At 37.6% G+C, this 26,053-nt stretch overlaps 1 protein-coding gene across 1 annotated transcript in view; it reads right to left on the bottom strand.

Moving 5' to 3' along the window:
- Positions 1-26,053, bottom strand: part of beta-Man (beta-mannosidase) — a 386,558-nt gene that overhangs the window by 169,377 nt on the left and 191,128 nt on the right. The window contains exon 8 of the mRNA XM_090413087.1: positions 11,020-11,324. Within this exon, the coding sequence (XP_090269213.1) occupies positions 11,020-11,324 (305 nt within the window). The remainder of the gene's footprint in view (positions 1-11,019; positions 11,325-26,053) is intronic.

The following is a 26,053-nucleotide window of genomic DNA, read 5'->3' as shown; positions in this document are numbered from 1 at the left end:
GCAAGATATGGAAGCAAAATAGAAGATCAAAGTGAGGAAATTCATGCAAATGAACTGTTAGCAGTAATAAATAAAATAAAACTGGGCAAATCAGAAGGCCATGATCAAATAACACCAGAAATGGTAAAGAATTTAGAAACAAAAGCCAAGACTCATCGAGGGGAGGTCCCTCCCTGAGAAACACAAAGTCTATCATACCATTCTTTAAACTCACTGACCGTTCTTGCTCCCACCACTCCATCAGGCAATGCATTCCACGGCTCAACCACCCTCCACACAAAGAAACCACTCCTTACCCTCTTGCTCACAGTTTCCTTTCGTAACTTCCAGGGATGGCCTCTTGTCATCACTCCTTCCCGTTGTTCAACCAAGCGAAAGAACCCCCCAGTGTCAACCCTGTAACCACCTCTCAACAGTTTAAAAGTCTCAATCATGTCACCTCTCCTTCTTCTATCCACCAAACTCTGCAGTCCACATTCTCTCAGCCAATCCTCATAACTATCCTTGTACAGTCCTGAAACCATCTTTGTATCCTTTCCACAGTTAATTTATCCCCTTCAAATCCTGGGGACCAAATCTGAGAACAATAGTCCAAGTGTGGTCTCATCAGAGACTTATACAACGGAATGATAACCCTCTTATCTCTGCAGGTCAGTGTCCTTCTCATAATAGCAGCAATCCTCTGTGTTACCTTCACCACCTTTGCAATATGTCCCCTAACCTTCAGGTTTCTATCAATCAATAACCCCAGATCTCTTGTCTCCAATACTTCCTCAAATATAACTCCTCCCATAGAGTATGCAGCATCATATCGATGTTTCCCAAACCTCAAGACCTTACATTTTGCTGCATTAAACTGACACCCCCATTCATTTGCCCATCTATCTAGCTTATTTAAATCCTCTTGCAGGGCTACCACATCTGCACTATTACTAATAATCCTTCCCAGCTTCGCATCATCTGCAAACAACTGAATATCACCCTATAATCCACTGGCTATGTCACTGATATAAAGGTTAAACAATATAGGTCCTAGTACTGAGCCCTGTGGGACCCCACTTGTAACCCTCTGCCTCCTGAAAACTGCTCCACCATACACAACTCTCTGATACCTATCAGACAGCCAATCCTGAATCCAGTTGACCAATCTGATATCCAGACCCATGTGCTGCAACTTAAATATCAGCTTATCATGTGGCACCCTGTCAAATACCTTCGCCAAGTCTAAGAAAATTGCAGTATATGCCTTTCCCTCATCTAATGTTCTTGAAACTTTATTATAAAAGGCTAGCATATTGCTAAAACAAGAGCGTCCTTTCACAAATCCATGTTGATTCTCACAGATAACATTACCCTCATCCCCAATGCTGTATACGGTCCCTCACTACTTTCTCCAAGATCTTAACAACTACTGATGACACAACAGACTGGCCTATAATTAGACACTTCCAGTCTGTTACCACCCTCATGCAATGGCACTATCTTACCTTCCTTCCATTCCCTGGGCACCTTTGCCAAAGCCAGATTTTCATTGAAAAGCCACGTTAAAGGCATTGTCAATTCCCTAGCACATTATCTCAAAACTCGTGGTGAAATACCATCCAGTCCCACAGCTTTACTGACATCCAGAGTACTCAGTATCTGAAACACACTCTCCTCCTGTACCGCCAGACCTCGAACCAGTCCTATCCCTCTATGCATTAAAACTGACTCCTCTAGGATGAAATACTCCAATAAAGTGTTCATTGAACAATTCCACTATGTCCTCTGCATCAGTCACTCTATTCCCATTTTTATTCCACAATATCATTCTCCCACAGTCATTTCTCCTCCTACTGGCCACATAGCTAAAAAATTCCCTAGGATTTTCTTTGGATCTTAGGGCCAATCTCCTCTCATATTCCAGTTTCGCTTTCCTTACCACAGTAGTCACTCTTCTGGCCTGCGTCTTATATTCCTGATGCATCTCTTCACCTGTCTCCTTATATCTCTGCCATAGCCTCTTTTTCGCATGCAATTCCTGTTTAATATTGTTTGTCATACACTTTACTCCAAATTGCGTCCTCTTCTTCACTCGTGGTATACAACTTACCATTGCTGATAACAAATATTCTTTCACAATTTCCCACACACTAGTGATATCCCGGCCTTCCAATTCCTCCCTCCATGAAACTTCCCGAAGTTGACGTCTAAGACTATTATAATCACCTGTCTTATAATTCCACATAAGTTCCCGTCTCTTTGATACTCCTGCATGTCTGTTCATTTTCCAAGTCAACACCATATGGTCACTCTCTCCAACTGGTGGGAGAGATGTCAACTCAGTTATTATCAACTCTTCTGATGCTATAACCAAATCCAAAACTTTTGAACCTCTTGTTCTTACTGTTACATGTTGCCTAAGACATTTGTCCCTCAAGAATTCTAGAAATTCCATTCCCCTATTGCTACATTCATCTTCTTCTCTCCAATTTATACTACCGAAGTTAAAATCTCCCATAACAATCATTCTTCTTGCACTTGCCAAACTTAGCTGGCTAAACATCTCCTGGTCCCCATCCTCTGTGCTCCTGGGTCTGTAGCAACACCCCACTAAATATCCTGTCTTGCCTACCTCTATCTCACACCATAAACTATCAAAATCATTTGTCTCACTTCATTCCAAATTCTCCACTCTTAGAGGACATAGGTCATCACTTATCATAAGCAGTACACCACCACCACGCTTTCCCCTCCTATCCTGACGAAAAATGCTATACCCAGCGACTTCTATTCCTGTTGTTATATCCCCTTCTGTCAACCACGTCTCAGTGATCGCAATAATTTTTGGCCAGGCTGATGCTATCTGCGCCACCAATTCCTCTCCCTTATTCCGGATACTCCTAGCATTAGTATAAAGCATATAAATGCCATTGTGTCTATACCCAGCATTATCCCTTCTAGACTCCACTGGGCTCAGTGTTACTTGACATTGTCTCCCCTATAATAAATAGAAGCACACAGGATGTTATCTTCAGTCTTCAGACAAATATCAGAGAAAACATTGGAATATGGAAAAGAACTACATGCATGTTTTATAGATCAAAAGAATTCAAAACAAATGTAGGAGTGAGAGAAGGCTGTATCCTCAGCCCTCTTCTTTTCATTATAGTAATGGATGAAATTTTAAATGCATGCAAAGCAAAAAAGTTCCACCTAGGATACAGGAAACTGAAAGAAACCAGGATTTCACACATGCCTTTTGTGGATGATCTGGTGATTCTAGCAAATATAGCTGAATATTTGCAGTACAACATCAACATTTAGTATGAAGAAACAAAGAAAAGAAATATGACCATAAATATAAATAAAACTAAAACAATAATCACATCTAGAAACCAATCAAAACACATAACAAAAATAGAGAACCATCAACTAGAACAAGTTCACTCCTTTAAATACTTGGAATCATATATACAAGAAGATGGTAAACTAGACACAGAAATTAACAAGGATAACTGGGGGAACAAAGCTATTCTAAGCAATGAAAGGCCCATTCCAAGATAAGAAAGATGTTACTCAGAATACCAAAATGGCAGTGTACCGTTCAGTGTTTGTACCAACATTAACATACGGTTGCAAGTCTTGGTGTTTAACAACAGGAAACACAAATAAACTACAAACAATTTAAATGAAATATCTTAAGAAAGTGGCACAAAAAAACAAGACTAGACCGAATAAGAAATCAAACTATAGGAGAAAGCCTTCAAGTTGCACTTTTGAACCAATTCATAACACAAGCCCAAATGAGGTGGTTCAAACATCTTAATTGAATGGAAGAAGGAAGAATAACAAAAACTGTATATGAAAGCCAGAAAATCGGAAAGAGAAACATAGGCAGGCCCAAGATAGGTTGGCAAAAGGAAATTAAAGAAAAATTAGAAAATTTTCTTTAATTAAGTGGGAAGTTAAAGGGAATTAACTGGAAAGAAGCAAAAGAACAAGCCTTGGACAGGATGACATGGAAATCTCGATGCTGAAAAGCATAAGAGATCATAGACGAAGCAGAAGAAGAAGAAATACATGTCTGTATCAATTTTTTTTTTTTTTTACATCAAAAATGTAGTTTTTATTACATCAACAATTTTGCTGTTTCTATGAACAGTATCTTCGTAATCTTGGTTATAAAGGCACAAAGCATCAGCTGTAAATATAAAAAATTACATAATGAAACCAAATAAAAAAGCATAAAAATATACAAACCATTAAGGAAATAAGAAAGATTTCAGTTTATCTTCATGATTGAAGATACTTACAAATGATAAATGGTACAAGCAGAAAGGGAAATGACCCCAGTCAAGGCATGGAGAGATCACATCGAATGAGTGTTATCAGTAGAACTAGCTGTAGATCCAGGAATGAGCTATTGTGTTTATATACAAATACTAGAAGTGTAAGAAACAAGGCAGATGAAATGGTTGCACTAATTGAGTCTGTTCACTCAAAAATTGTTGGAATAAGTGAGACATGATTAGATGAGTATGGCATCCTGACAGGAATAGAGATGGAAGGATATGACGTGTTTCGTGAGGATAGAAGGGGTAAAAAGGGAGGGGGAGAGTGCTATTCATGATAGAGAAAGAGTTATGTCCATACAAAGTAGAAATGCAAAAGGGAAATAGTGCCAGTGGTTTTGAGGCAGTATGGTGTGAGATAGAGGTGAATGGAATGAAATATTTGGTTGGATGTTGTTATAGACCAGGAAATGTGGATGGTAGTGACTATGAAATGTATAATCAAATTAGCCAAGCCAATAAGAAAAGAGTGATCATTATGGGCGATTTTAATTATGGCAATATAGACTAGAATGATGAGATAGCAATTGGAAGTAAAGAAAATGAGTTTCTTAAGTTTTTGAGGGATAACTACCTCAGACAGTATGTAACAGAGGGCACATAATGATTGAGGGTCTTGGATTTGGTCATCGCATCAGAGGATGTAATTATAAATGAAGTGTCAAATCACCCACCAATTGGTGAGAGTGACCATTAGGTGAGTACCTAGGTGGTTGCCAGCAGTGTGGGGGCAGCTCTGTAAGAAAAGGGTATATGTGGAACTACAAGGGGGGGGGGGTATGAATAGCTCAGGAGACAGCTTGCAGGTGTAGCATGGAATGAGGAGTTAGCTGGAAAAGAGATAAATGCTGCTTGGAGGATTTTCAAAACCTATCTAGTAGATGCAATGTCTAAATGTATTCCAAGGGTGAGAAGGTTAAATAAGGTAGGTGTGAAATGGATGAATAAAGAGATTAAGCATGCAATACAGAGAAAAAGGGCATTATGGAGGCGGCATAAGAGAAGTGGAAATAACCAATTTCATGAGGACTACAAAGACTTGACAAGGCAGGTGACTTGGTTGGTGAGGGTAGCTAAAGAGAGGTATGAACAGAAGTTAGTTAATGAAGTCAAAAAGAATCCTAAGGAGTTATTTCGATATGTAGCCAGCAAAAGAAAGAATGATTATGGAAGGATGACATTGATTGGAGGAAATGATATAAAGACAGCTGTTGCAGAATGTGTGGTGGAGATACTTAATGAGCAGTTCATAAAGATCTTTCAATCTCGTGAATGTGACTTCATGGAGAGATTGAGAGTAGTTGCTGATGGGGAAGAGAGACTGACTGTAAGTGAGCAAGAGGTGTTTGGGGAGTTGAGCAAACTAGATGTAAATAAGGCTGTGGGACTTGATAATATATCACCATGTATTCTGAAGGAATGTGCCAGGGAGTTGACGACGGCCTTGACATATTTTTTTAATACGAGTCTTGCACTCGGTCAAGTTCCTAAGGAGTGGAAGGAGGTGATTGTGTCACTTCATAAAGGAGGCGATAGAACTCAAGCATGAAACTATAGGCCTATCTGTGTGTCAGGTGTTGTAGTTAAGTTGCTGGAGAAGCTTGTGAGAACTAGGATCCAGAATTGGGTTGACAACAATGGTATTATCTTTGATGAACAGCATAGATTTGCTAAAGGGAGGTCATGTTTTAGTAATCTACTTACTTATTACAATAAGGTGACTGCTTCCATGGACAGAGGAGAAGGATACACAGTAATATACTTAGATTTTGCAAAAGCTTTTGATAGATTACCGCATGATAAGTTGATAGTCAAATTGGAGTGGATGGGGTTAGATATTAGATTGGTCCATTGGATTGGAGACGAGCTCTAGCTATCTGATAGGTATCAACAAGTTGTGTATGGGGAAGCGATATCCAGGAAAAGGAAAGTTACTAGTGGTGTGCCTCAGGGGTCTGTTTTAGGGCCATTACTGTTTAACTTGTATATTAATGATATTGGTGAAGATTTGAATAGAGATATTCAGTTGTTTGAAGATGATGCAAAGTTGGGAAGAAGCATGAAGAGTAGAGAAGATGTTGTGGCCTTAAAGAAGACTTGAATAAATTGAGTGATTGGGGATGTGAGTTCAATGTTGCAAAATGTAAGGTTTTAAAATTTGGAAAACAAAAATGGGATGCAGAATTTATGCTTGGTGAGGATATATTGTTGGAGGTGTAGGAAATAAGAGATCTGAGTGTGATAGTGGATAAGGATCTGAAATTTAGGGGACACATAGCTAAAATTGTGAAGACAACACAAAGGCTTCTGGGAATGATGCGGAGGACATCGACTTGTAGAAGTAGGGAGATTCTTGTTCCACTGTATAAGGCTTTGATTAGGCCACACATGGACTGCTGTGCCCAGATTTGCCACCTGGTTTTCAGAAGGATAAAGAGATGTTGGAGAGCGTCCAGAGGCGACTGACTAAGATAGTTTCTGACCTGGAATATTGAGTATGAGAAAAGATTGAGAAGATGTAACTTGCAGAGTCTGGTGGACAGGAGGAGGAGGGGAGATATGATAAAGACCTACAAGTTATTAAGGGATTATAATAAGATCAAAACTGGAGAGGTTCTGCAGAAAATAGTGGGAGATCAGGGGAGAACCAGAGGTCATCCCTGGAAGCTGTATAAGGAGGGTGTGAGTAGGGGAGAGAGAAGCAGGGTTTTTTTCATGCAGAGTTGTGAATGATTGGAATGCTTTGCCTGAGAGTGTGGTATCTATAGAGAATTTGAGTGTATTTAAAGCACTGTATGATGAGCTGTGTGTGTTTGATAAAAGGACCTGCTAGATGAGTCTTTGACTCCATGGGGTCTTGGGTAGTAGTAGCAGTAGTAGTAATAATAATAATAATAATGTATGAAGTTAGAGAGCCTGTGTAGCTCAGTGGATGTGGCGTTTGCACACCACAGTGCTTGGCCGCATGAAGGAAGACTTGGTTTCGAGTCTAGTCGGCGACTAGAGGAAATTTTTCTAAGCCTTTTTTCGACCGGTTCCCGAGTTAGTCGATCTCTGGTACGGGCAAGCGGGTTTTTCCTCCCGGAAACTCGGGTTTTTCGTCCCGTAAGCTCAAGAAAATCGACCGTAGAACCCACATTATTTTAGACATTAAATACATTGTGTTAGGGTTAGGGACCACGAGATGGCGGCACATTTGAGCCGTCTCTCTTCACTGTGCACCGCTTAATTAGTGATAGCCTTGGGCCATCTATCTCTGATTGGTACCAGTGGAGATTGAATTGCCCACTCAGTCTCCAAAAAGTTAGATAGGGCTAAATGGCCTCGCCTACTCCCGTATACGGGAATAAAAAGGCGTTAACTGATTTTTTTTTTTTTTTTTTTTTTTTTTTATGTATGAAGTTAATTTAAGTGACCCTGACCTTGCTGGTCTTGGTTGGCCAAGTGTTCAGCGTATCTGCTCTCCATCCAGGAGGCTGCAGGTTCGAATGCTGCTATGGGCTCGGATGTTTGTGATTGTCTGTGAAAATACTAGTGGCGGCAGTAGGCAGTAGATGGTGTTGGTGTAGTTGCAGTTCACTGTAGTTGGCGGATTGTGAGTGGTGGAGAAAGAGAGTTGTAGAGTAGATGTCCTCTCTCGATGAGTCTTTAAACTCCCTAGAGGTATCACGTAATAATAATAATCATAATAATTAATAATTCTTTCTAATGCAATCTTTAAGATAAAGCACAAATAATCTACACCATGTATTAGTTTCCCAGACTTTTGATTCATTTTTTGAAAATGAATTAAAAAAAAGTTTATGTGGGTATACCAAGTTATTTTTAAAGCAGCGAATCATATAATGCATAGGTGGTCAACAGCAGGATAAAAACTATATTAAATTATATGTATTATCAATTTAACTATTAAATTATACTGCAGATTTTCTGATTGATATACTAGTAATATTCATTATTTCTGATGACAGAAACAATTTATATTCTCAACACGGAATCAAAATTGCTTTAAAAAGATTACTCAATTTATAAAATCTACTGCTTCTCTGTGCGAGTTGTAGTAGTGGAAGTGGTAGATTTCTATGCGCTCCAGAGTAACGCATCATTGAAAGCCACTTGCTCTGCTCTGGTTACAGTGATCAGTTTCAGAGACTCAGTTTCACAGTTAACAGTGTTATTGTTGCAGTTTATGTCTCCTGGTCAGTTACTTCAGCCTCTGTGTACTATGAGTAAGAAACGTAGATCTGTGAAGAAAGCAGGTCATTTCAGGAGAAATGGAAAAATGAATTTCTGTTTATAAACAATAACGACAACAAACCACAGTGCTTTGTATGTTTGCAAGTATTGTCTGTGCTCAAGGAATATAACCTCAAACACCACTACATACAGCACCATGCCACTAAATATCAAGAACATGTTGGACAAGTATGTACTAAAATTGTACGTAATTTGAAGAGAAAAGGTTAGTGCTCAGAAATCTATTTTTACTAAACCAACATCAATACAAAAAAGCTCACTCTTGGCATCATTTGTTGTAAGCGCAGAGATAGCAAAAGCAAAAAAAATCATTATCTGATGGTGAATTTGTAAAACACTGTTCTGTGAAAATGGCAAGTGCATTTGGGAAAGATAAAATTGCCAGTGAGTTTGAAAGCGTCCCACTATCAAAACAAAATGCAACAAAAAGAGTCGAGGAAATAGGTTCTTACATATTAAATAAATTAAAAAATGTTATTACAGATTCAGCTTACTTCTCAATGGCTCTGGATGAATCGACTGACATAACAGGTACAACTTAACTTCTAATTTCATTCGGACTGTTTCCAAAGATTTTGTTATTAATGAAAAGCTACTAGCCTTAGAGTCATTGCATAACACAGCCAAAGGTCAAGACATGTATGATGCAGTTATGAAGGTTGTAAATGGTACTAGTGATATCAACAATTTCACAGCTATTGTGACAGATGGTGCCAAATCAATGTGTGGTACTCAAACAGGCTTAGTTGGCTTACTAAGGAAGACTGGAATCAATTGCCCTGTATTGCACTGCATTATACATCAGGAGGCTCTGTGTGGTAAAATTCTGGAGATAGAGGATGTTATGAAAACTGTAATGAAGTGTGTGAATCTAATTAAGTGCGGAAATCGGGCCTTGACACACCTGAAAGTTTCTTTCTTTTCTAACAGAAATGGAGGCAGAATGTGACGATTTAGTGTTGTACACAAAGTAAGTTGACTAAGCAGAGGGAACTGTATGAAACAGTTTTTAGAGGAACACGAGAAGACAAGCAAAGAATTAATCACAAAACTATGTGATCCTCATTTTAACAGCTTACTCACCTTTCTAACAGACATCACACACAACATGAATGAACTCAACGTGAAGTTACAGGAACGTAACCAAACAATCTCAGATTTAGTTGGACACCCAGATGGGTTCATAAGTCGACTGAAGGTTTTTAAATTTACCTTAGTCAGAGAAAACTTGGTACGAGAAAATTTCCCTTCCTGCAGGCAGTTCATGGAGGAGTTGACAGCCACAACTGACATTATTTAATAACCCAATGAAATATGACATTTCAGAGCAGCATGATGACACTATTCAATTGGAGTTGTGTGACCTTCAAAGTGACCCCTTTTTCTAGTCAAGGGCAGAGATAAGCATTGACTTTTGGAAATTGATACCAAGGGGAAAATATCCTGCATTGAGTGATTTCAGCTTGAGAATTGCATTTATGTTTGGAAGCACATACATATGTGAATGCACTTTCTCAACTATGAGGGTGGTTAAATTGTCACAAAGAAGCCGATTGACTGATGACCACCTTCAGGATTTGTTATGAATATCGTCATCATCGTTGAAAATCAACTTTGATGAACTTGTTGCCACACATGAACACCCACAGTGTTCTTTAAGTTGTGTTACATGTAAAAAAAAACAGAAATATGTAATTAAATTTAATTTAACAACTTATTTAAATCAATCAAGTATTTTATATTGTTCTCCCAATAGTGAAATGATTTAACAAATATAGTAATTCAATACATATAATTATCACCTTGAAAAAATGCAATTTTTTTTTTTTAAGTTCTGTCTAAAAGTGTGCAGCCTGTTATGCTACCACTCATTATATATTGGCCCTCGTATAGAATGAAGTCGGCCTGATATAATGAATCAAAATATACATATCACTCTTTCCCTTAATAATGTTACACTTATGATTGTCACAGTCACTTAAATTAACTTCATATAAGCCTAATTAATGCTAGTATTTGTACATGTTTTTTGGCTAGTCTGCTGTTTTTCAGAGTGAAAAATATGAGTTTTCAGGAGTCAAAAGTTCTGCATTTAATATGAAACTAGGTAACTCAACCTTAAGTTAAAACACCCTTGTAAAGATGCTTCGTGTCTTTGACAGGAATCAAACCCATTATTTCCCAATTAAAAGGGATATGAGTACATACTTTCAAATATATATACTTGGTAATATAGATTTTTGTAACAGTTCTTAAAAAGACAACACTAAATACTAAATACTTATACTAAAAGTTCAAAATTTGCAGTACCGTCCATCTAACAATCTCTAATAGATTGAAATTTCAGAATTTTTTTCCTTGTTCGCTTGCATTAAATTTGTGATAATATTGGAAACAATGAATAATTAATTTTTCTAACATTACTTACCTGCTGTTCTGTTTCTTCTGAAACTATGCTTAGAAACTCATCATTCACTGGATATAAGGCTACAGCAAACATCATGTCTTGCCAGATTAAAATTCCCATTTCATCTGCTAAGTTATAAAATTCATCAAGTTCATACATACCACCTCCCCAAACACGCAGAATATTCATATGAGCTTGTTTGGCTGAATATAAAAGATTTCTAAGATATTTTTCGGTTACACGTTCAGGAAAGCTATCAGCTGGAATCCAGTTTGATCCCTTTGCAAAGAAGGGAATTCCATTTACACGAAAATAAAAACTTAGTCCTATAAATAAATTTTTTTATTTTTTAAAAAAGGTATCAGAAGTAAAATTTATTACACACTTATCATTAATTAACTCAATTTTTACAAGATGCTGAAACTAGAAAATGAAGTATTTTAGTTTAGAAATGATAAGAAATTCTTATTTTCTAAACATCAAAATGAAATTTTTCACTATAAAAGTGAAGTTTCTAATAGCCAGCACATGCTATTTATATAATTTAAGTATATTTGAAGGACTAAGAACCAACTGGCAGTCACATATAGATGGGCTTAGTGTTGATGTTTATTCATAAAAGTGCTTCACAGTATAACATCAAGAGAAAATAATTTATTGAGCTAATACTTAAATGAATTTCTAACCAGAATCTTCAGAGCACAAGTCACAGTCATAGCAAAACACACAGTAGTTAATGAATTCTTGTGTAGAGGCTTAAGTGCTGTGAGGACATTATGTTGGAGGTTTAATGGATTTTTTACAACACTCAAAAAGAATTAAAATAGAATTTAATACTTCCTATATTTCGTCCTAGTCACTAGGACATCTACAGGGATTACAAAAACAATTAATGTAACATGCATACAAAAACTTACAATACTAAGCCCAACCACGTGGGTGACACTAAAGTCCTATCTAGGTGGAGCGCCCTTTAAGGGCGGTAGTAGGTAGCCTGGAATGTAAGGTGGGACCTCTGGTGATGAGTGTTTCCCAAATCTTCGGAAGCTTAATGCAACCGTATTTATTAAGATTTGGTTGGTTTCTGAGAGCTGTTGCTGCTTCTAAGAAAAGCCTCTCTTTCTTGAATTTGCTGTGGTGGAGCATGGTGGTTTTCTTCCATGATACTCTGTGGGTGGTGTCCCAAACATGGTCAGCCAAGCCTGAATGGCCATAGTTGTGTTTAACGATGTACGACTTGTGTTCCTCCAGGCGGATGGATGCTGATCTGCCTGTCTGTTCAAAGTATGCAAGCTTACAGGAACAGGGTACTTTGTAAACTCCAGGCAGAGAGAGAGAGAGGAGGGAGCTGATCTTTCGTAGAACGGATAAGGGTAGCAAGTTTGCAGTAGGGCTTATATGCTGTGTGTAGGTTATACTTTTTTAGTATCTTGGCTATTTTTTCCAAAGTACCACGGATGTAGGGTATGGTGATGGCATTTTTTAGAATCTTGTTGACGAGAGGGATGGGGAATGGGGGAGGAATTGATTATTTTTTGATACTGTGTTCGTTGTAGCCATTGGAGAGGAAAGTTCTGTGTATGTGGTTAAGCTCAGTAGTGAGGGCGGTTCCACTGGAACAAAAATTGTGGGCTCTTTTCTTAGAAGCAGCAGCAGCTTTCAGAAACCAACCAAATCTTAATAAATACGGTTGCATTAAGGTTCCGAAGATTTGGGAAATACTCATCACCAGAGGTCCCACCTTACATTCCAGGCTACCTACTACCACCCTTAGAGGGCACTCCACCTAGATAGGACTTTAGTGTCACCCACGTGGTTGGGCTTAGTACTGTACGTTTTTGTGTGCATGTTACATTAATTGTTTTTGTAATCCCTGTAGATGTCCTAGTGACTAGGACGAAATATAGGAAGTATTAAATTCTATTTTAATTCTTTTTGAGTGTTGTAAAAAATCCATTAAACCTCCAACATAATAGTTAATGAATTATTTCTATAGCAACATAAAACTGTAACTGAGTAGGAACTAATGCTAATCAAGGAACTCTCTAGGGGTCAGATTAAAAATAAATTTAATTCATAGAAGTCAAGATAAATGTCTTAGAAATGAAAATCTCCTGGATCTTTGGCAAATTAATGCGGCCATACTTGTAGAGATTAGGAGAGTGTTTCATAGCTTATGATGATTATCAAATTAGTCTCTAAACTATACAAGAGTTGTTATAGATCTGAGAGACTATTTTTGGAACCAACATCAGCTATGACTGCCCCACCCTAACAGGTATGTCTGTATTAATTTGCCCAAGTTCTAGGAGATAGTCATTCTAAGCCTAACTTCTCTAAAATTAACTGCTTTTAACCAGCACCAATAGGGTGCCATGATGGGACAACAGTTCATTCTCAGTTATAATCTGAACAGTTTCTATAGCAAAGCAATGTAGCACTTTGTGTTTTCCCCACAGTTGTAATCTGTGCTCTTACGAAGAAATCCTGAGTGGTAGCTCTCCTAAATATACAATAATGAAAGGGAATATGCTTCAGATTATTACTTCCAGACCTTCATGGAGTTTTCATGGGGTAACATATCCATTTCTACAACTATTATACATCACCTTAAACTTGTTCAACTTTGATGCATTTATTAGGAACAATATAAACTCATTCCCTGTCATTCACCATCTCAAAATCTACTTATTGATTGCAACAACCTTACAGCTTCCATGTGGCCTTTTGTTTTATCATTATCTACTGCCTGTACAATATCCCATAATCATCAAAATCATAAAATTCCTAATATGCACCCTGAGGAGATGTACAGGATATTATAATAGAGCTACATGAAAAGGTTATGCCATTACTAACTTCCTATCCATAATTTTCCTCCGAATTAATCTGCTACACAGGGAACCAATGTCACTACCATATTACTTGAATATTACTCACAAAAATTAAAGTTAAAAAATTCGTGGTGCGAGATATATGTGGGGATTTTTGGAAACTAAAGATTTTCAGGAAAAATTTAATTGATGTTTACAATTACATTCTCAGTATTCATTATAATTTATAACTGCTCACATTATTCATAAAATGAACGCATTTAAATTTTAATTATCAATGTTATTTACGCCATCAGCCGTTCACCTTCATCATGTGATATATTTAAATCTTTAGCAACAATGCTTCTGTAATTAATTAAAACAAACAGTTTCATTATTGTTTGTCATTTTATCATTTTGAAATCATAAGATCACCATAATTAAAAAAAAAAAAAAGAAAAAGAAAGAAAGAAAATAGGTATGACTTACCAAGAATCTATTATTCACGATCACTACTTCTGGACAGTGATTAAGTATAGTATTAACAAAAGATCATGTGACTTAATGACCAAGGCAAGTCGAAGATTGTTGAATTGAAACCGAAACTGCCATAACAATATTCACTATCTATTTCTTAAAGCTTTAAATTTTTTTCATGTGCAAGGTATATGTGAAACTTTTCAATTTCTTTTTTCGTAAAGTAAAATCAGGGGTGTGAGATATATGCCAGGGCAAGTTATATTCAAGTATATATGGTATATCTTATATTTTCAACTTCTAAGATACTTCTTACTGTATCAACCTACATAAATCTTGGGTCTTCCTCTGGGTCTTCCTCGTGCCCTCTTTGAAAAAAATGTTTGTTTTGCTAATCTTTCATCTACCATTTGGTTTAAGTGACCATATCACCTGAGATTAGCTCAGCTAACACATTCCTGAAAAAGAATGTCAGTCTTTCCAAATATCCCAATTTGTAACATGATATTGCCTTAAATGCCATTTCTTCATCCCTCCCCACCCCCAAAAAAATCATTATCATAATTCTCATATCTGTGGTCTCCATTCTTTGATCAACTGTTTTATTTTAACCAAGTTCTCGGACCCATAAGTTAAAACTGGTTTGAAAACTGTCTTATATACAGCTAGTTTAATGTTTTGACAAATTTCTCTCTTATTCTGTATAAATTTATTCAGTTGATTTCCTACCATACAAGATTTGCTAATTCTGTTGTCTATTGCCATACTCACTTTGCCATCTTCACTAAAAACTGTGCCAAAATGGCTGAAATGTTTTACTTGTTCTGTAGGTCTTCCATTCAGAATGAAGTTGATGTTTTCACTGTTTCTGTCATTTTCATTGTCTTTGTCTTTTTATTGCTGATTTTCATGATTTATTTATTGCAGCAATTAATTAGTTTAATCAGGGAATCTTGCAGATTTGTAGTGAATTGAGTATAACAACCACATAAATTAAGAGCTGAGATGTTGATATCCGGTTCCCATAGAGATAACTAATAACATTGGAGATAATATGCATCCTTGTCTCACACCTGATTTGACATCAAACCATCTTCTTGTACCTCCTTCAATTCTAACTGCTCAATTACAACTCAAATATATATTGCCTGATATAATGCCCCATTTACACCATATACAGGGTGTTCGGGATAAATTTGACAGTTTCGTAAGGAAAAAGAAAATCTTCTTTGTATCTATTAAATTTAATGAATTGACAAAAAAACATTACAGGCAGAGTTAATTACAATACTATCAACAAGATTTACTCAAAATAACCACCATTAGCATCGATCACAGCTTCAATTCTGCTTCGGAACCTCGAACAAGCTGATGTTACAGTCTCCCTGGGAAGGGCCGCAAAAACTGTTTTAATTTTATCCATTAACTGGGCTTTTGTATTACTGGAAGTGCGATTGGTGTCTTTTTCAACTGCGCCCCATACAAAATAATCCATGGGGTTAAGGTCTGGGGAGTTTGGAGGCCAAACATTTGGACTGGTGAAGTCGTAGAAATTTTCAGACAACCATTTTTGACTTTTCCCAGAGGTGTGGCAAGGGACCGAATCCTGCTGCCATACATACGGCCTACCATTGGCTACCCTTGTTATCCAGGGCTTGACTACAGTTAGCAACTCCACGAACAAAGCCCGAATTCCAATGCCAGGGTTCTTCAACACCTGTTCCTGCAGATTTGCGAGGAATTCTGCTGTACGAACGCAATCAGATCGTCTGCTAGGGATCTTTCTTCTTGCTACATCCTCGTAGTCACCATTGCAAGTCTCTAGTTCATGCCTGATTGTTTTTACTGTATTCAGGGAGCATTGGGCAGCAGTCGTAATATCCTTATTTTGATGGCGGGCACGAATCATCATGATACAAGTTATTCTCTTCCATGATTCAGGTGGGTTCCAGCTATCCATCCTTTCTGACATCTTGTATATGAATGAAGAAGGGTCTAAACTTTTAAATGAAGAGAAGTGTGTGTTAATACATGTAACTTACGGAAAAATATAATTAATTATAAATATGTCAAATTTATCCCGAACACCCTGTATATATAGCGTTTGAAAAGATTTTCCATTTGAACCTTGTTTTATGCCTTTTCAAGATCTACAAAATTAAAATATAGATCATGTTATATTCCCATGATTTCTCAACTATTTGTCTTAAAGTGAAATTCTGATCCTGACACCCTCTATATGGCCTGAACCCAACCTGCTCTTCTCCAAACTTCCCTTCCACAATTTTTCTTAAGTATACTTGAATAAAGCTTACCAGGAACCCTCTATAATTCTCACATTAAGTTTTATTTCCTTTTTTTTTTTATAATGGGTACTATGAAAGCTCTACACCAATCATGTAGGAATTCAAACCTCAGACCAGGCCTTCTAAATTATGCAGTGAACCCACTGTAAAACTTTTTTTTTTTTTTTTTTAAATCTTCTGAGCATTTCTCTGGTTGCATATCTACCAGCTGCCTTTCCTCATTTTAAGTTTGTGATGGCTTTTTTTTTTTTTTTTTTAAATTTCAAGTATGACATATATTCCTAATTGAATATTAATAACTATTTAGAAAAAATACAAGAAAATGAAGACATTAAGAAAGAATGGAATAATATGAAAGAAATTAATTATTATGTTGACAGCATATGAAAGTCTAGGGACAAATAAAAAAATACAATAAATATATATATATGGGACAGTGAAATAAAAACAATAACTGAAGATAGAAAGCCAGCCAATAAAAGATGGTTAAGTAGTAAAAAAAAAAGTTAGAAGATGAAACTGAATATAAAAAAAAAAAAAAAGAGCAATAGCCAAAAGAGAAACCAGAAAGAACAGAGAAAGCTTGGAGAAATTTGTATCATACCTAGAAAATTATATAGAATAGAATCCAGTTAAATGAAACAAATCTTAAAGAACTAAACCAAATCAAGAACACTGCCAGAGATTTCTTCACTTACAGCATTTTTCGGCAGGATAGGAAGGGAAAGCATGGTGGTAAAGTACTGCTTATGATAAGTGATGACCTATGTCCTCTAAGAGTGGAAACTTTGGAAAGCAGTGACACTAATGATTTTGAAAGCATATGGTGTGAGGTAGAGGTGGGCAAGACAGGATATTTAGTGCGGTGTTGCTACAGACCAAGGAGCACAGAGGGTGGGGATAAGGAGATGTTTAGACAGTTGAGTTTGGCAAGTGCAAGAAGAATGATTGTTATGGGAAATTTTAACTAGAGTAGTATAAATTGGGGAGAGGAAGATGCAGGTAGCAATAAGGGCATGGAATTTCTAGAATTCCTGAGGGACAAATGTCTTAGGCAACATGTAATAGAGGGAACAAGAGGTTCAAGAGTTTTGATTTGGTATAGCATCAGAAGAGTTGATAATAACTGAGATGGCATCTCTCTCCCACCAGTTGGAGATAGTGACCATATGGTTTTGACTTGGAAAATGAATAGACATGCAGGAGTATCAAAGAGACGGGAACATATGTGGAATTATAAGGCAGGTGACTATAATAGTCTAAGACGTCAACTTGTGGAAGTTTCATGGAGGGAGGAATTGGAAGGCTGGGATATCATTAGGGCATGGGAAATTGTGAAAGAATATTTGTTAGCAGCAATAGTAAGTTGTATACCAGAGTGAAATAGGGGACACAATTTGGAGTAAAGTGGATGACAAACAATATTAAACAGGAGCTACATGCGAAAAAGAGGCTATGGAAAAGATATAAGGAGACAGGTGGAGAGAGAGGATGCATGAAGAATATAAGACACAGGCCAGAAGAGTGACTAGTATGGTAAGGAAGGTGAAACTGGAATATGAGAAAAGACTGGCCCTAAGATCCCAAAAAAATCCTAGGGAATTTTTTAGCTATGTGGCCAGTATGAGGAGAAATGACTGTGGAAGAATGATATTGTGGGATAAAAATGGTAATTGAGTGACTGATGCAGAGGACATAGTGGAATTGTTCAATGAACACTTTATTGGAGTATTTCATCCTGGAGGAGTCAGTTTTAATACTAGACGGGATAGGGCAGGTTTGAGGTTTAAAGGTACAGGAGGAGAGTGTGTTTCAAACACTGAATACTCTGGATGTCAGTAAAGCTGTGGGATAGCATAGTATTTCACCACAAGTTTTGAGAGAATGTGCTAGGGAACTGACAGTCCCTTTGACCTGGCTTTTCAATAAAAGCATGGCTGCGGGAAAGGTGCCCATGGAATGGAAGGAAGGTAAGATAGTGCCATTGCATAAAGCAGACTGGAAGTGTCTAATTATAGGCCAATTTGTGTGTCATCAGTAGTTGTTAAGATCTTGGAGAAAGTAGTGAGGCACCGTATACAGCATCGGGCAGATGAGGGGAATGTTATCTGTGAGAATCAACATGGATTTGTGAAAGGACGCTCTTGTTTTAGCAATATGCTAGCCTTTCATAATAAAGTTACAAGAGCATTAGATGAGGGTAAGGTATATACTATTATAAAATATCTTTAATTTAATCAGAGTCATGATTAAATTAGAGATATTAATTCGGAAATTCATGTAATAATCCTGAATTGTAATGACTGTATATCTGTATCAAAAATTTGGGAAAGTTCAATCAGGATAACACATACATTTTTTTTTTTTAAATTTCCTATATTATTCTAATGTTATTTAAGATTATTACATGAATTTCTGAATTAATATCTTTAATTTAATCATGATTCTGATAAAAAATGTTTACTCTTTTAATACTTAGCGATATGACATCACGTGGCTCGTTCTATTGGTGAATTGTTCATATTCCACCTTGTTTTTTAAAACTATTCCTATGTAGCCACTGAAGATGGTCTGTAATATTCAGCCTGAAATATTTGGCAAATTAAATAATAATCGTGTGTAAACGTGTAGATATTTTATGATCGTAATGTCACAAGTATATTTAAAGAATCAAAGGCATATACTGCCATTTTCTTAGACTTAGCAAAGGCATTTGACAGGGTGCCACATGGGTCTGGATGTGAGATTGGTCAACTGGATTCAGGACTGGTTGTCCGATAGGTATCAAAGAGTTGTGTATGGTGGGGCAGTTTCAATGAGGCAGAGGGTTACAAGTGGGGTCCCACAGGGCTCAATACTGGGACCTATATTGTTTAACCTTATATCAGTGAAATTGTCAGTGGATTGCAAGGGGATATTCAGTTGTTTGCGGATGATGCAAAGCTGTGAAGGATTATAAGTAATAGTGCAGATGTGGTAGCCCTGCAACAGGATTTGAATAAGCTAGATAGATGGGCAAATGAATAGGGGTGTCAGTTTAATGCAGCAAAATGTAAGGTCTTGAGGTTTGGACACATCAATGGGACGCTGCATACTCTATGGGAGGAGTTATACTGGAGGAAGTAGGGGAGACAAGAGATCTTGGTTTGATGATTGATAGAAACCTGAAATTTAGGGGACATATTGCAAAGGTGGTGAATGTAACACAGAGGATTGCTGCAATATTGAGAAGGATACTGACCTGCAGAGATAAAAGGGTTATCATTCCATTGTATAATATTCTGATTAGACCACACTTAGACTATTGTTCTCAGATTTGGTCCCCAGGATTTGAAAGGGAAAAATTTACTGTGGAAAGAGTACAAAGGCAGATAACAAAGATGGTTTCTGGACTGTACAATGTTAATTATGAGGATCGGCTGAGGGAATGTGGACTGCAGAGTTTGGTGGATAGAAGAAGGAGAGGTGATATGATTGAGACTTTTAAACTGTTGAAGGGTGGTTACAGGGTTGACACTGGGGAGTTCTTTCACTTGGTTGATCAGCGGGAAGGACTGATGACAAGAGGCCATCCCTGGAAGATACGAAAGGAAACCATGAGCAAGAGGGTGAGGAGTGGTTTCTTTGCATGCAGTGTGGTTGAACCATGGAATGCATTGCCTGATGGAGTGGTGAGAGCAAGAACGGTGAATGAGTTTAAGGTATGATAGACTTTGTGTTTCTTAGGAAGGACCTCCCACGATGAGTCTTTTGACTCCATAGAGGCCTGGATAATAATAATAATAATTTGAGATAGGAGATGCAGCACTCAAGATTATCCCTTTGAAGTAATTGTCTGTAAATGGTTAGGTGGTTTAAGGTTTGTTGGCACAAGGAGTGCAATGATCATATTGTGCCAAACCATAGGTTATAAACAGCTCATCACTCCTCTCGACTCAGCTTAAGCAGCATATTACCTTCTAAGTGGAACAGTTTCTAACTACTGTTAATTGAGTGCATTTATGTCATCTTTCATGCTCAGCAAATGCCTAATCAGAAAGTGCAGAATTTCAGGGGGCTCTGTTCTTTGGTAATTTTATAAAATTCTAGATCCTTACCAATGATGCCACGTAACGATTTGTCATGCCAAAAAAATTGCCTTACTAGAACAAATTAAAGGTCATTCACCCAATAGCAGTCATCGATAACTAGAGAACCAAAATCTACAATTGTGTATGTGATACAACAGCAAGATATACTTCAAGAAAAATTGACACTCTATGGAAAAGAGGGAGCATCCCAAAATCAGTTTCTTCATTATAACTGGATGAGGAGTGTGCATCAGTAGTTTAATGCTAAATCAAATATTTTGTAATGCATTGTGTATTTTGTTTTAATAGGATTATATTGAAGGACTACAGTTCTCTGTTGATGAGGAACATTTAAATATGTACATATTTTGTTATTGTAATTAATTTAACTAAGTGATCTGTTGCTCAGTCATTTTAACTATTAATGTGAAACTTCACATAATTGGGACAGTCACTTAACTGGACCAAAATGTTCTAGTCCTAATGTGTCCTAATTAACTGCAATCTACTGTATACAAAATGAGAACCAATGCCTATAAAATACTAAGGCATATGAAAACATAATTGTTTTCATATGCCTAATTGTTTAAGTAAGAGCGGCTGTAAACGTTGTACGCTACCGATATTATTAGTGTGGGGGTTTTTTCTTGCTTAAACTAAATACGAAAACGTTAATATTAGACCTAGTAACCTGCAGAGAAAAAAAAAAAAAATGGCGGCGGCATAGTCATTCCATGATTTTAATTTGGATTTCAGTCAGTTCGTTAAGTGTGAGGTCTGTTATATGTATTCCTTCGATTACATAAATGATTTGTGGATGTTTAGTGCGGATGGAAGAAGGGTGTGTGCGAAATGTGACCTGAACGAGGAATTGATGAATGCGAATATGAAGTTGATGACAGAAAGTGCTAGTACTGATTGTGTCACGAGTGCACGTTTGAAAGAGAAGGATGGCGAGAAAGACAGGCGAAAAAATGTTAAAAAATCAGGAAAAAAGAAAAAGGGCGATTTGACAACCGTAACGGATGTTAAAAGGGACGAAAATGAGGCGGAAAGAAACGAAATTGAGAGAACGAATGAAAGTAGAAATGGCGTGGTGCAGAAATCGCAAGTAAAAAAAATCGAAAGAATGAATGATAGCGAAAAAAGAATGACTGATGGCGAAAGTTGGACGCATGTTGGAACGAAAGTACTGAACCAAAGAAAGATGAATGACAGTAAAAGTGAGAAGAATGATAGCCAAAGTTGGACGCATGTTAGTCCGAAAGTACAGAAACAAAGAAAGATATGTGAGAGTGAAAGTGAGAAGAATGATAGTGAAAGTTGGACGTATGTTGGACCGAAAGTACGGAAACAAAGAAGGATGAATGAGAGGGAAAGTGAGAAGAGGGGGTCGAGAGTTAGAAAGTTAGAAAGATTTAATGATAGAGTGAATGTGTCGCGAGGTTCAGAAGGTGAATTGGATTGGATGAAGCAAGAAATGAAATGGATGCGGAATGAAATTAAGAGAATTCAGGTCAAAACTATTAAAATAAATCATGATGGCATGAAAGAGTTAACAAAAGATGAGCAAGTGGCGTTGTATGGCGACGCCATTATTAAAGGTGTGCTAGAGGATAAAATGCACAAGGTATGTTTTCCAGGCAGTAAAATGAGTAGAGTGATTGAGGCATTGAATATGAGGCGGGAACGAGCAAAAGAGTTAATTGCATTAATTGGTACGAATGATTTGAGAGAGAACAAAGAGCATGTCAAAATGAATGTCAGGAGACTGCTTGGAAAGATAAAGGAGAATAGTGTGACAGGAAGGGTGGTCAGTGTGCTGCCTAGGTATGATTGTGGTGAAATGAGGTGGAGAGCAAGGATTATGAATGATATTCTGGCTGAAATGTGTGAGGAGATGGGAGTACAGTTTGTTAATGTGTGGAATGAGTTTGAGGGACGAAGTGAGCTGTATGGGGGCGATGGACTGCATTTGAGTGGTTATGGTGTGAGTCGCTTGGAGAGACTGCTGCTGGAAGGTAGAGAAGTGAATAGAGAGAATGAATCAGATCGAGAGGGGAGTGATGTGGAAAAGCAGGAGAGTAAGACAGGAGAGATTGAAGGAGTGGAAATGAATGTGGAAGTGAGTGGTATGAGTATAGAAAATGAGAGAATGTGTGTGCAAGAGGAGCAGGGAAACGGGGAGGCTCAGGGTGGACAGGGATACACAGCGTGAGAAAGGTGGATGCTCCAAGAGGAGGTGAGAGAATGTGTAGGCAGGAAAGTAATGGGATGATCAGGGATCAAAAGGAAACAGATGGAATTGCAAAGGGTTCTAAAATGAAGAAGCAGAAAGGGAAATGGCCCCAGTCCAGCATGGAGAGATCACATCGAGTGAGTGGTATCAGTGGAACTAGCTGTAGATCCAGAAATGAGTTGTTGTGTTTGTATACCAATGCTAGAAGTATAAGAAACAAGGCGGATGAAATGGTTGCACTAATTGCGTCTGTGCACCCAGAGATTGTCTGAATAAGTGAGACATGGTTAGATGAGGATGACATCCTGACAGGAATAGAGATGGAAAGGTATGATGTGTTTCATGAGGATAGAAGGGGTAAAAAGGGAGGGGGAGTGCTATTGATGATAGAGAAAGAGTTATGTCCATACAAGGTAGATATGCAAGATGGAAATGGGGCCAGTGGTTTTGAGGCAGTATGGTGTGAGATAGAGGTGAATAGAATCAAGTACTTGGTGGGATGTTGCTATAGACCTGGTAATGTGGATGGTGGTGATAGTGAAATGTATAGTCAAATAAGCCAAGCAAATAAGAAAAGGGTGATCATTATGGGTGATTTTAATTATGGCAATATAGACTGGAATGAAGAGATAGCAACTGGAAGTAAAGAAAATGAGTTTCTTGAGTTTTTGAGGGATAACTACCTCAGACAGTATGTAACAGAGCGCACAAGAGGATTAAGGGTCTTGGATTTGGTCATCTCATCGGAGGATGTAATTATCAATGAGGTATCAAATCATCCACCAATTGGTGAAAGTGACCATGAGGTGATTACTTGGGTGGTTGCCAGCAGTGCAAGGACCCCTATGAAAAAAGGGTATATGTGGAACTACAAGGGGGGGTGATTATGAAGAGCTCAGGAGACAGCATGCAGGTGTAGCATAGAATGAGGAGTTCGCTGGAAAAGAGATCAATGCAGCTTGGGGGATTTTCAAAAAATATTTAGTGGATGCAATGTCTAAATGTATACCACGGGTGAGAAGGTTAAATAAGTTAGGTGTGAGATGGATGAATAAAGAGATTAAGCATGCAATACAGAGAAAAAGGGCACTGTGGAGGCAGCATAAGAGAAGTGGAAGTAACCAATTTCATGAGTTCTACAAAGACCAGGTAAGGAGAGTGACTTGGTTGGTGAGAGTAGCAAAAGAGAGGTATGAACAGCAGTTAGCTAATGAAGCTAAAAAGAATCCTAGGGAGTTCTTTCGATATGTAGCCAGCAAAAGAAAGAATGATTATGGAAGGATGACATTGATTGGAGTAAATGGTATAAAGACAGCTCTTGCAGAATGTGTGGTGGAGATACTTAATGAGCAGTTCATAAAGATCTTTCAATCTTGTGAATGAGACTTCATGGAGAGATTAAGAGCAGTTGATGATGGGGAGGAGAGACTGACTGTAAGTGAGCAAGAGGTGTTTGGGGAGTTGAGTAAACTAGATGTAAATAAGGCTGTGGGACTTGATAATATATCACCGCGTATTCTGAAGGAATGTGCCAGAGAGTTGACACCTGCCTTGACATATTTTTTTAATACGAGTCTTGCACTTGGTCAAGTCCCTAAAGAGTGGAAGGAGGGCAAGATTGTGCCACTTCATAAAGGAGGTGATTGAACTCAAGCATCAAACTATAGGCCTATCTGTGTGTCAGGTGTTGTGGTTAAGTTGTTGGAGAAGCTTGTGAGAACTAGGATCCAGAGTTGGGTTGACACCAATGGTATAATCTTTGATGGACAGCATGGATTTGCTATAGAGTACCTCATGATAAGTTGACAGTCAAACTAGAGAAGATGGGGTTGGATATTAGATTAGTGCATTGGATTGGAGACTGGCTATCTGATAGGTATCAACAAGTTGTGTATGGGGGTGCAATATCCAGGAAAAGGAAAGTCACTAGTGGAGTGCCTCAGGGATCTGTTTTAGGGCCATTACTATTTAACTTGTATATTAATGATATTGGCGAAGATTTGGATGGAGATATTCAGTTGTTTGCAGATGATGCAAAGTTGGGACGAACCATAAAGAGTAGTGAAGATGTTGTGGCCTTGCAAGAAGACTTGAATAAATTGAGTGATTGGGCAAGCAAATGGGGATGTGAGTTCAATGTTGCAAAATGTAAGGTTTTAAAATTTGGAAAACAAAGATGGGATGCAGAATTTATGCTTGGTGAGAATATATTGTTGGAAGTAGAGGAAATAAGAGATCTGGGAGTGATAGTGGATAAGGATCTAAAATTTAGGGGACACATCGCCAAAATTGTGAAGACAACACAAAGACTTCTGGGAATGATGAGGAGGACACTGACGTGTAGAAGTAGGGAGATTCTTGTTCCATTGTATAAGGCTTTGATTAGGCCACACATGGACTATTGTGCCCAGATTTGGTCACCTGGTTTTCAGAAGGATGAAGAGATGTTGGAAAGGGTCCAAAGGCGACTGACTAAGGTAGTTTCTGACCTCTGGAATGTCGAGTATGAGGAAAGATTGAAAAGATGTAATTTGCAGAGTCTAGTGGAGAGAAGGAAGAGGGGAGATATGATAGAGACCTACAAGTTGGTAAGGGGTTGTTATGGGATCAATGGTGGAGAAGTTCTACAGAGAATAGTGGGAGATCAGGGGAGAACCAGAGGTCATCCCTGGAAACTGTATAAAGAGGGTGTGAGTAGGGGAGTGAGAGGCAGGTTTTTTTTCGTGCAGAGTTGTGAATGATTGGAATGCCTTGCCTGAGAGTGTGGTGTCTGCAAGGAGTTTGAATGTGTTTAAGACCAGGTATGATGAGATGTGTGTGAGATAAAAGGACCTCCTAGATGAGTCTTTGACTCCAAGAGGTCTTGTTTAATAATAATAATAATAATTTAATAATAATAAAAGGAACTATAAATATCAATTGTGAAGTAGGTTTAAAAGAATTCTTAGATTATTTTATAGATCTTTGCACAAATAATACTAACATAAAAAATATATCAACTAGCAAAATCATTTTGATGATATAATAACAATGATAAAATTAAAGGAAACCCTAAACAAAATAAAAAATAGTAAATCAACAGGTGAAGACAGGATAAACTCTGAACTGTATAAATTTGCTAATTTCATCAGAGATTATTAAAATTTTTAA

Source organism: Typopeltis vanoorti, chromosome 23 (assembly GCF_054136105.1).
Source record: "Typopeltis vanoorti isolate ZY-2024b chromosome 23, IOZ_Tvanoo_1.0, whole genome shotgun sequence".
Classification (NCBI taxonomy): Eukaryota; Metazoa; Arthropoda; class Arachnida; order Uropygi; family Thelyphonidae; genus Typopeltis; species Typopeltis vanoorti.
This window is presented reverse-complemented; position numbering and strand designations above follow the sequence as displayed.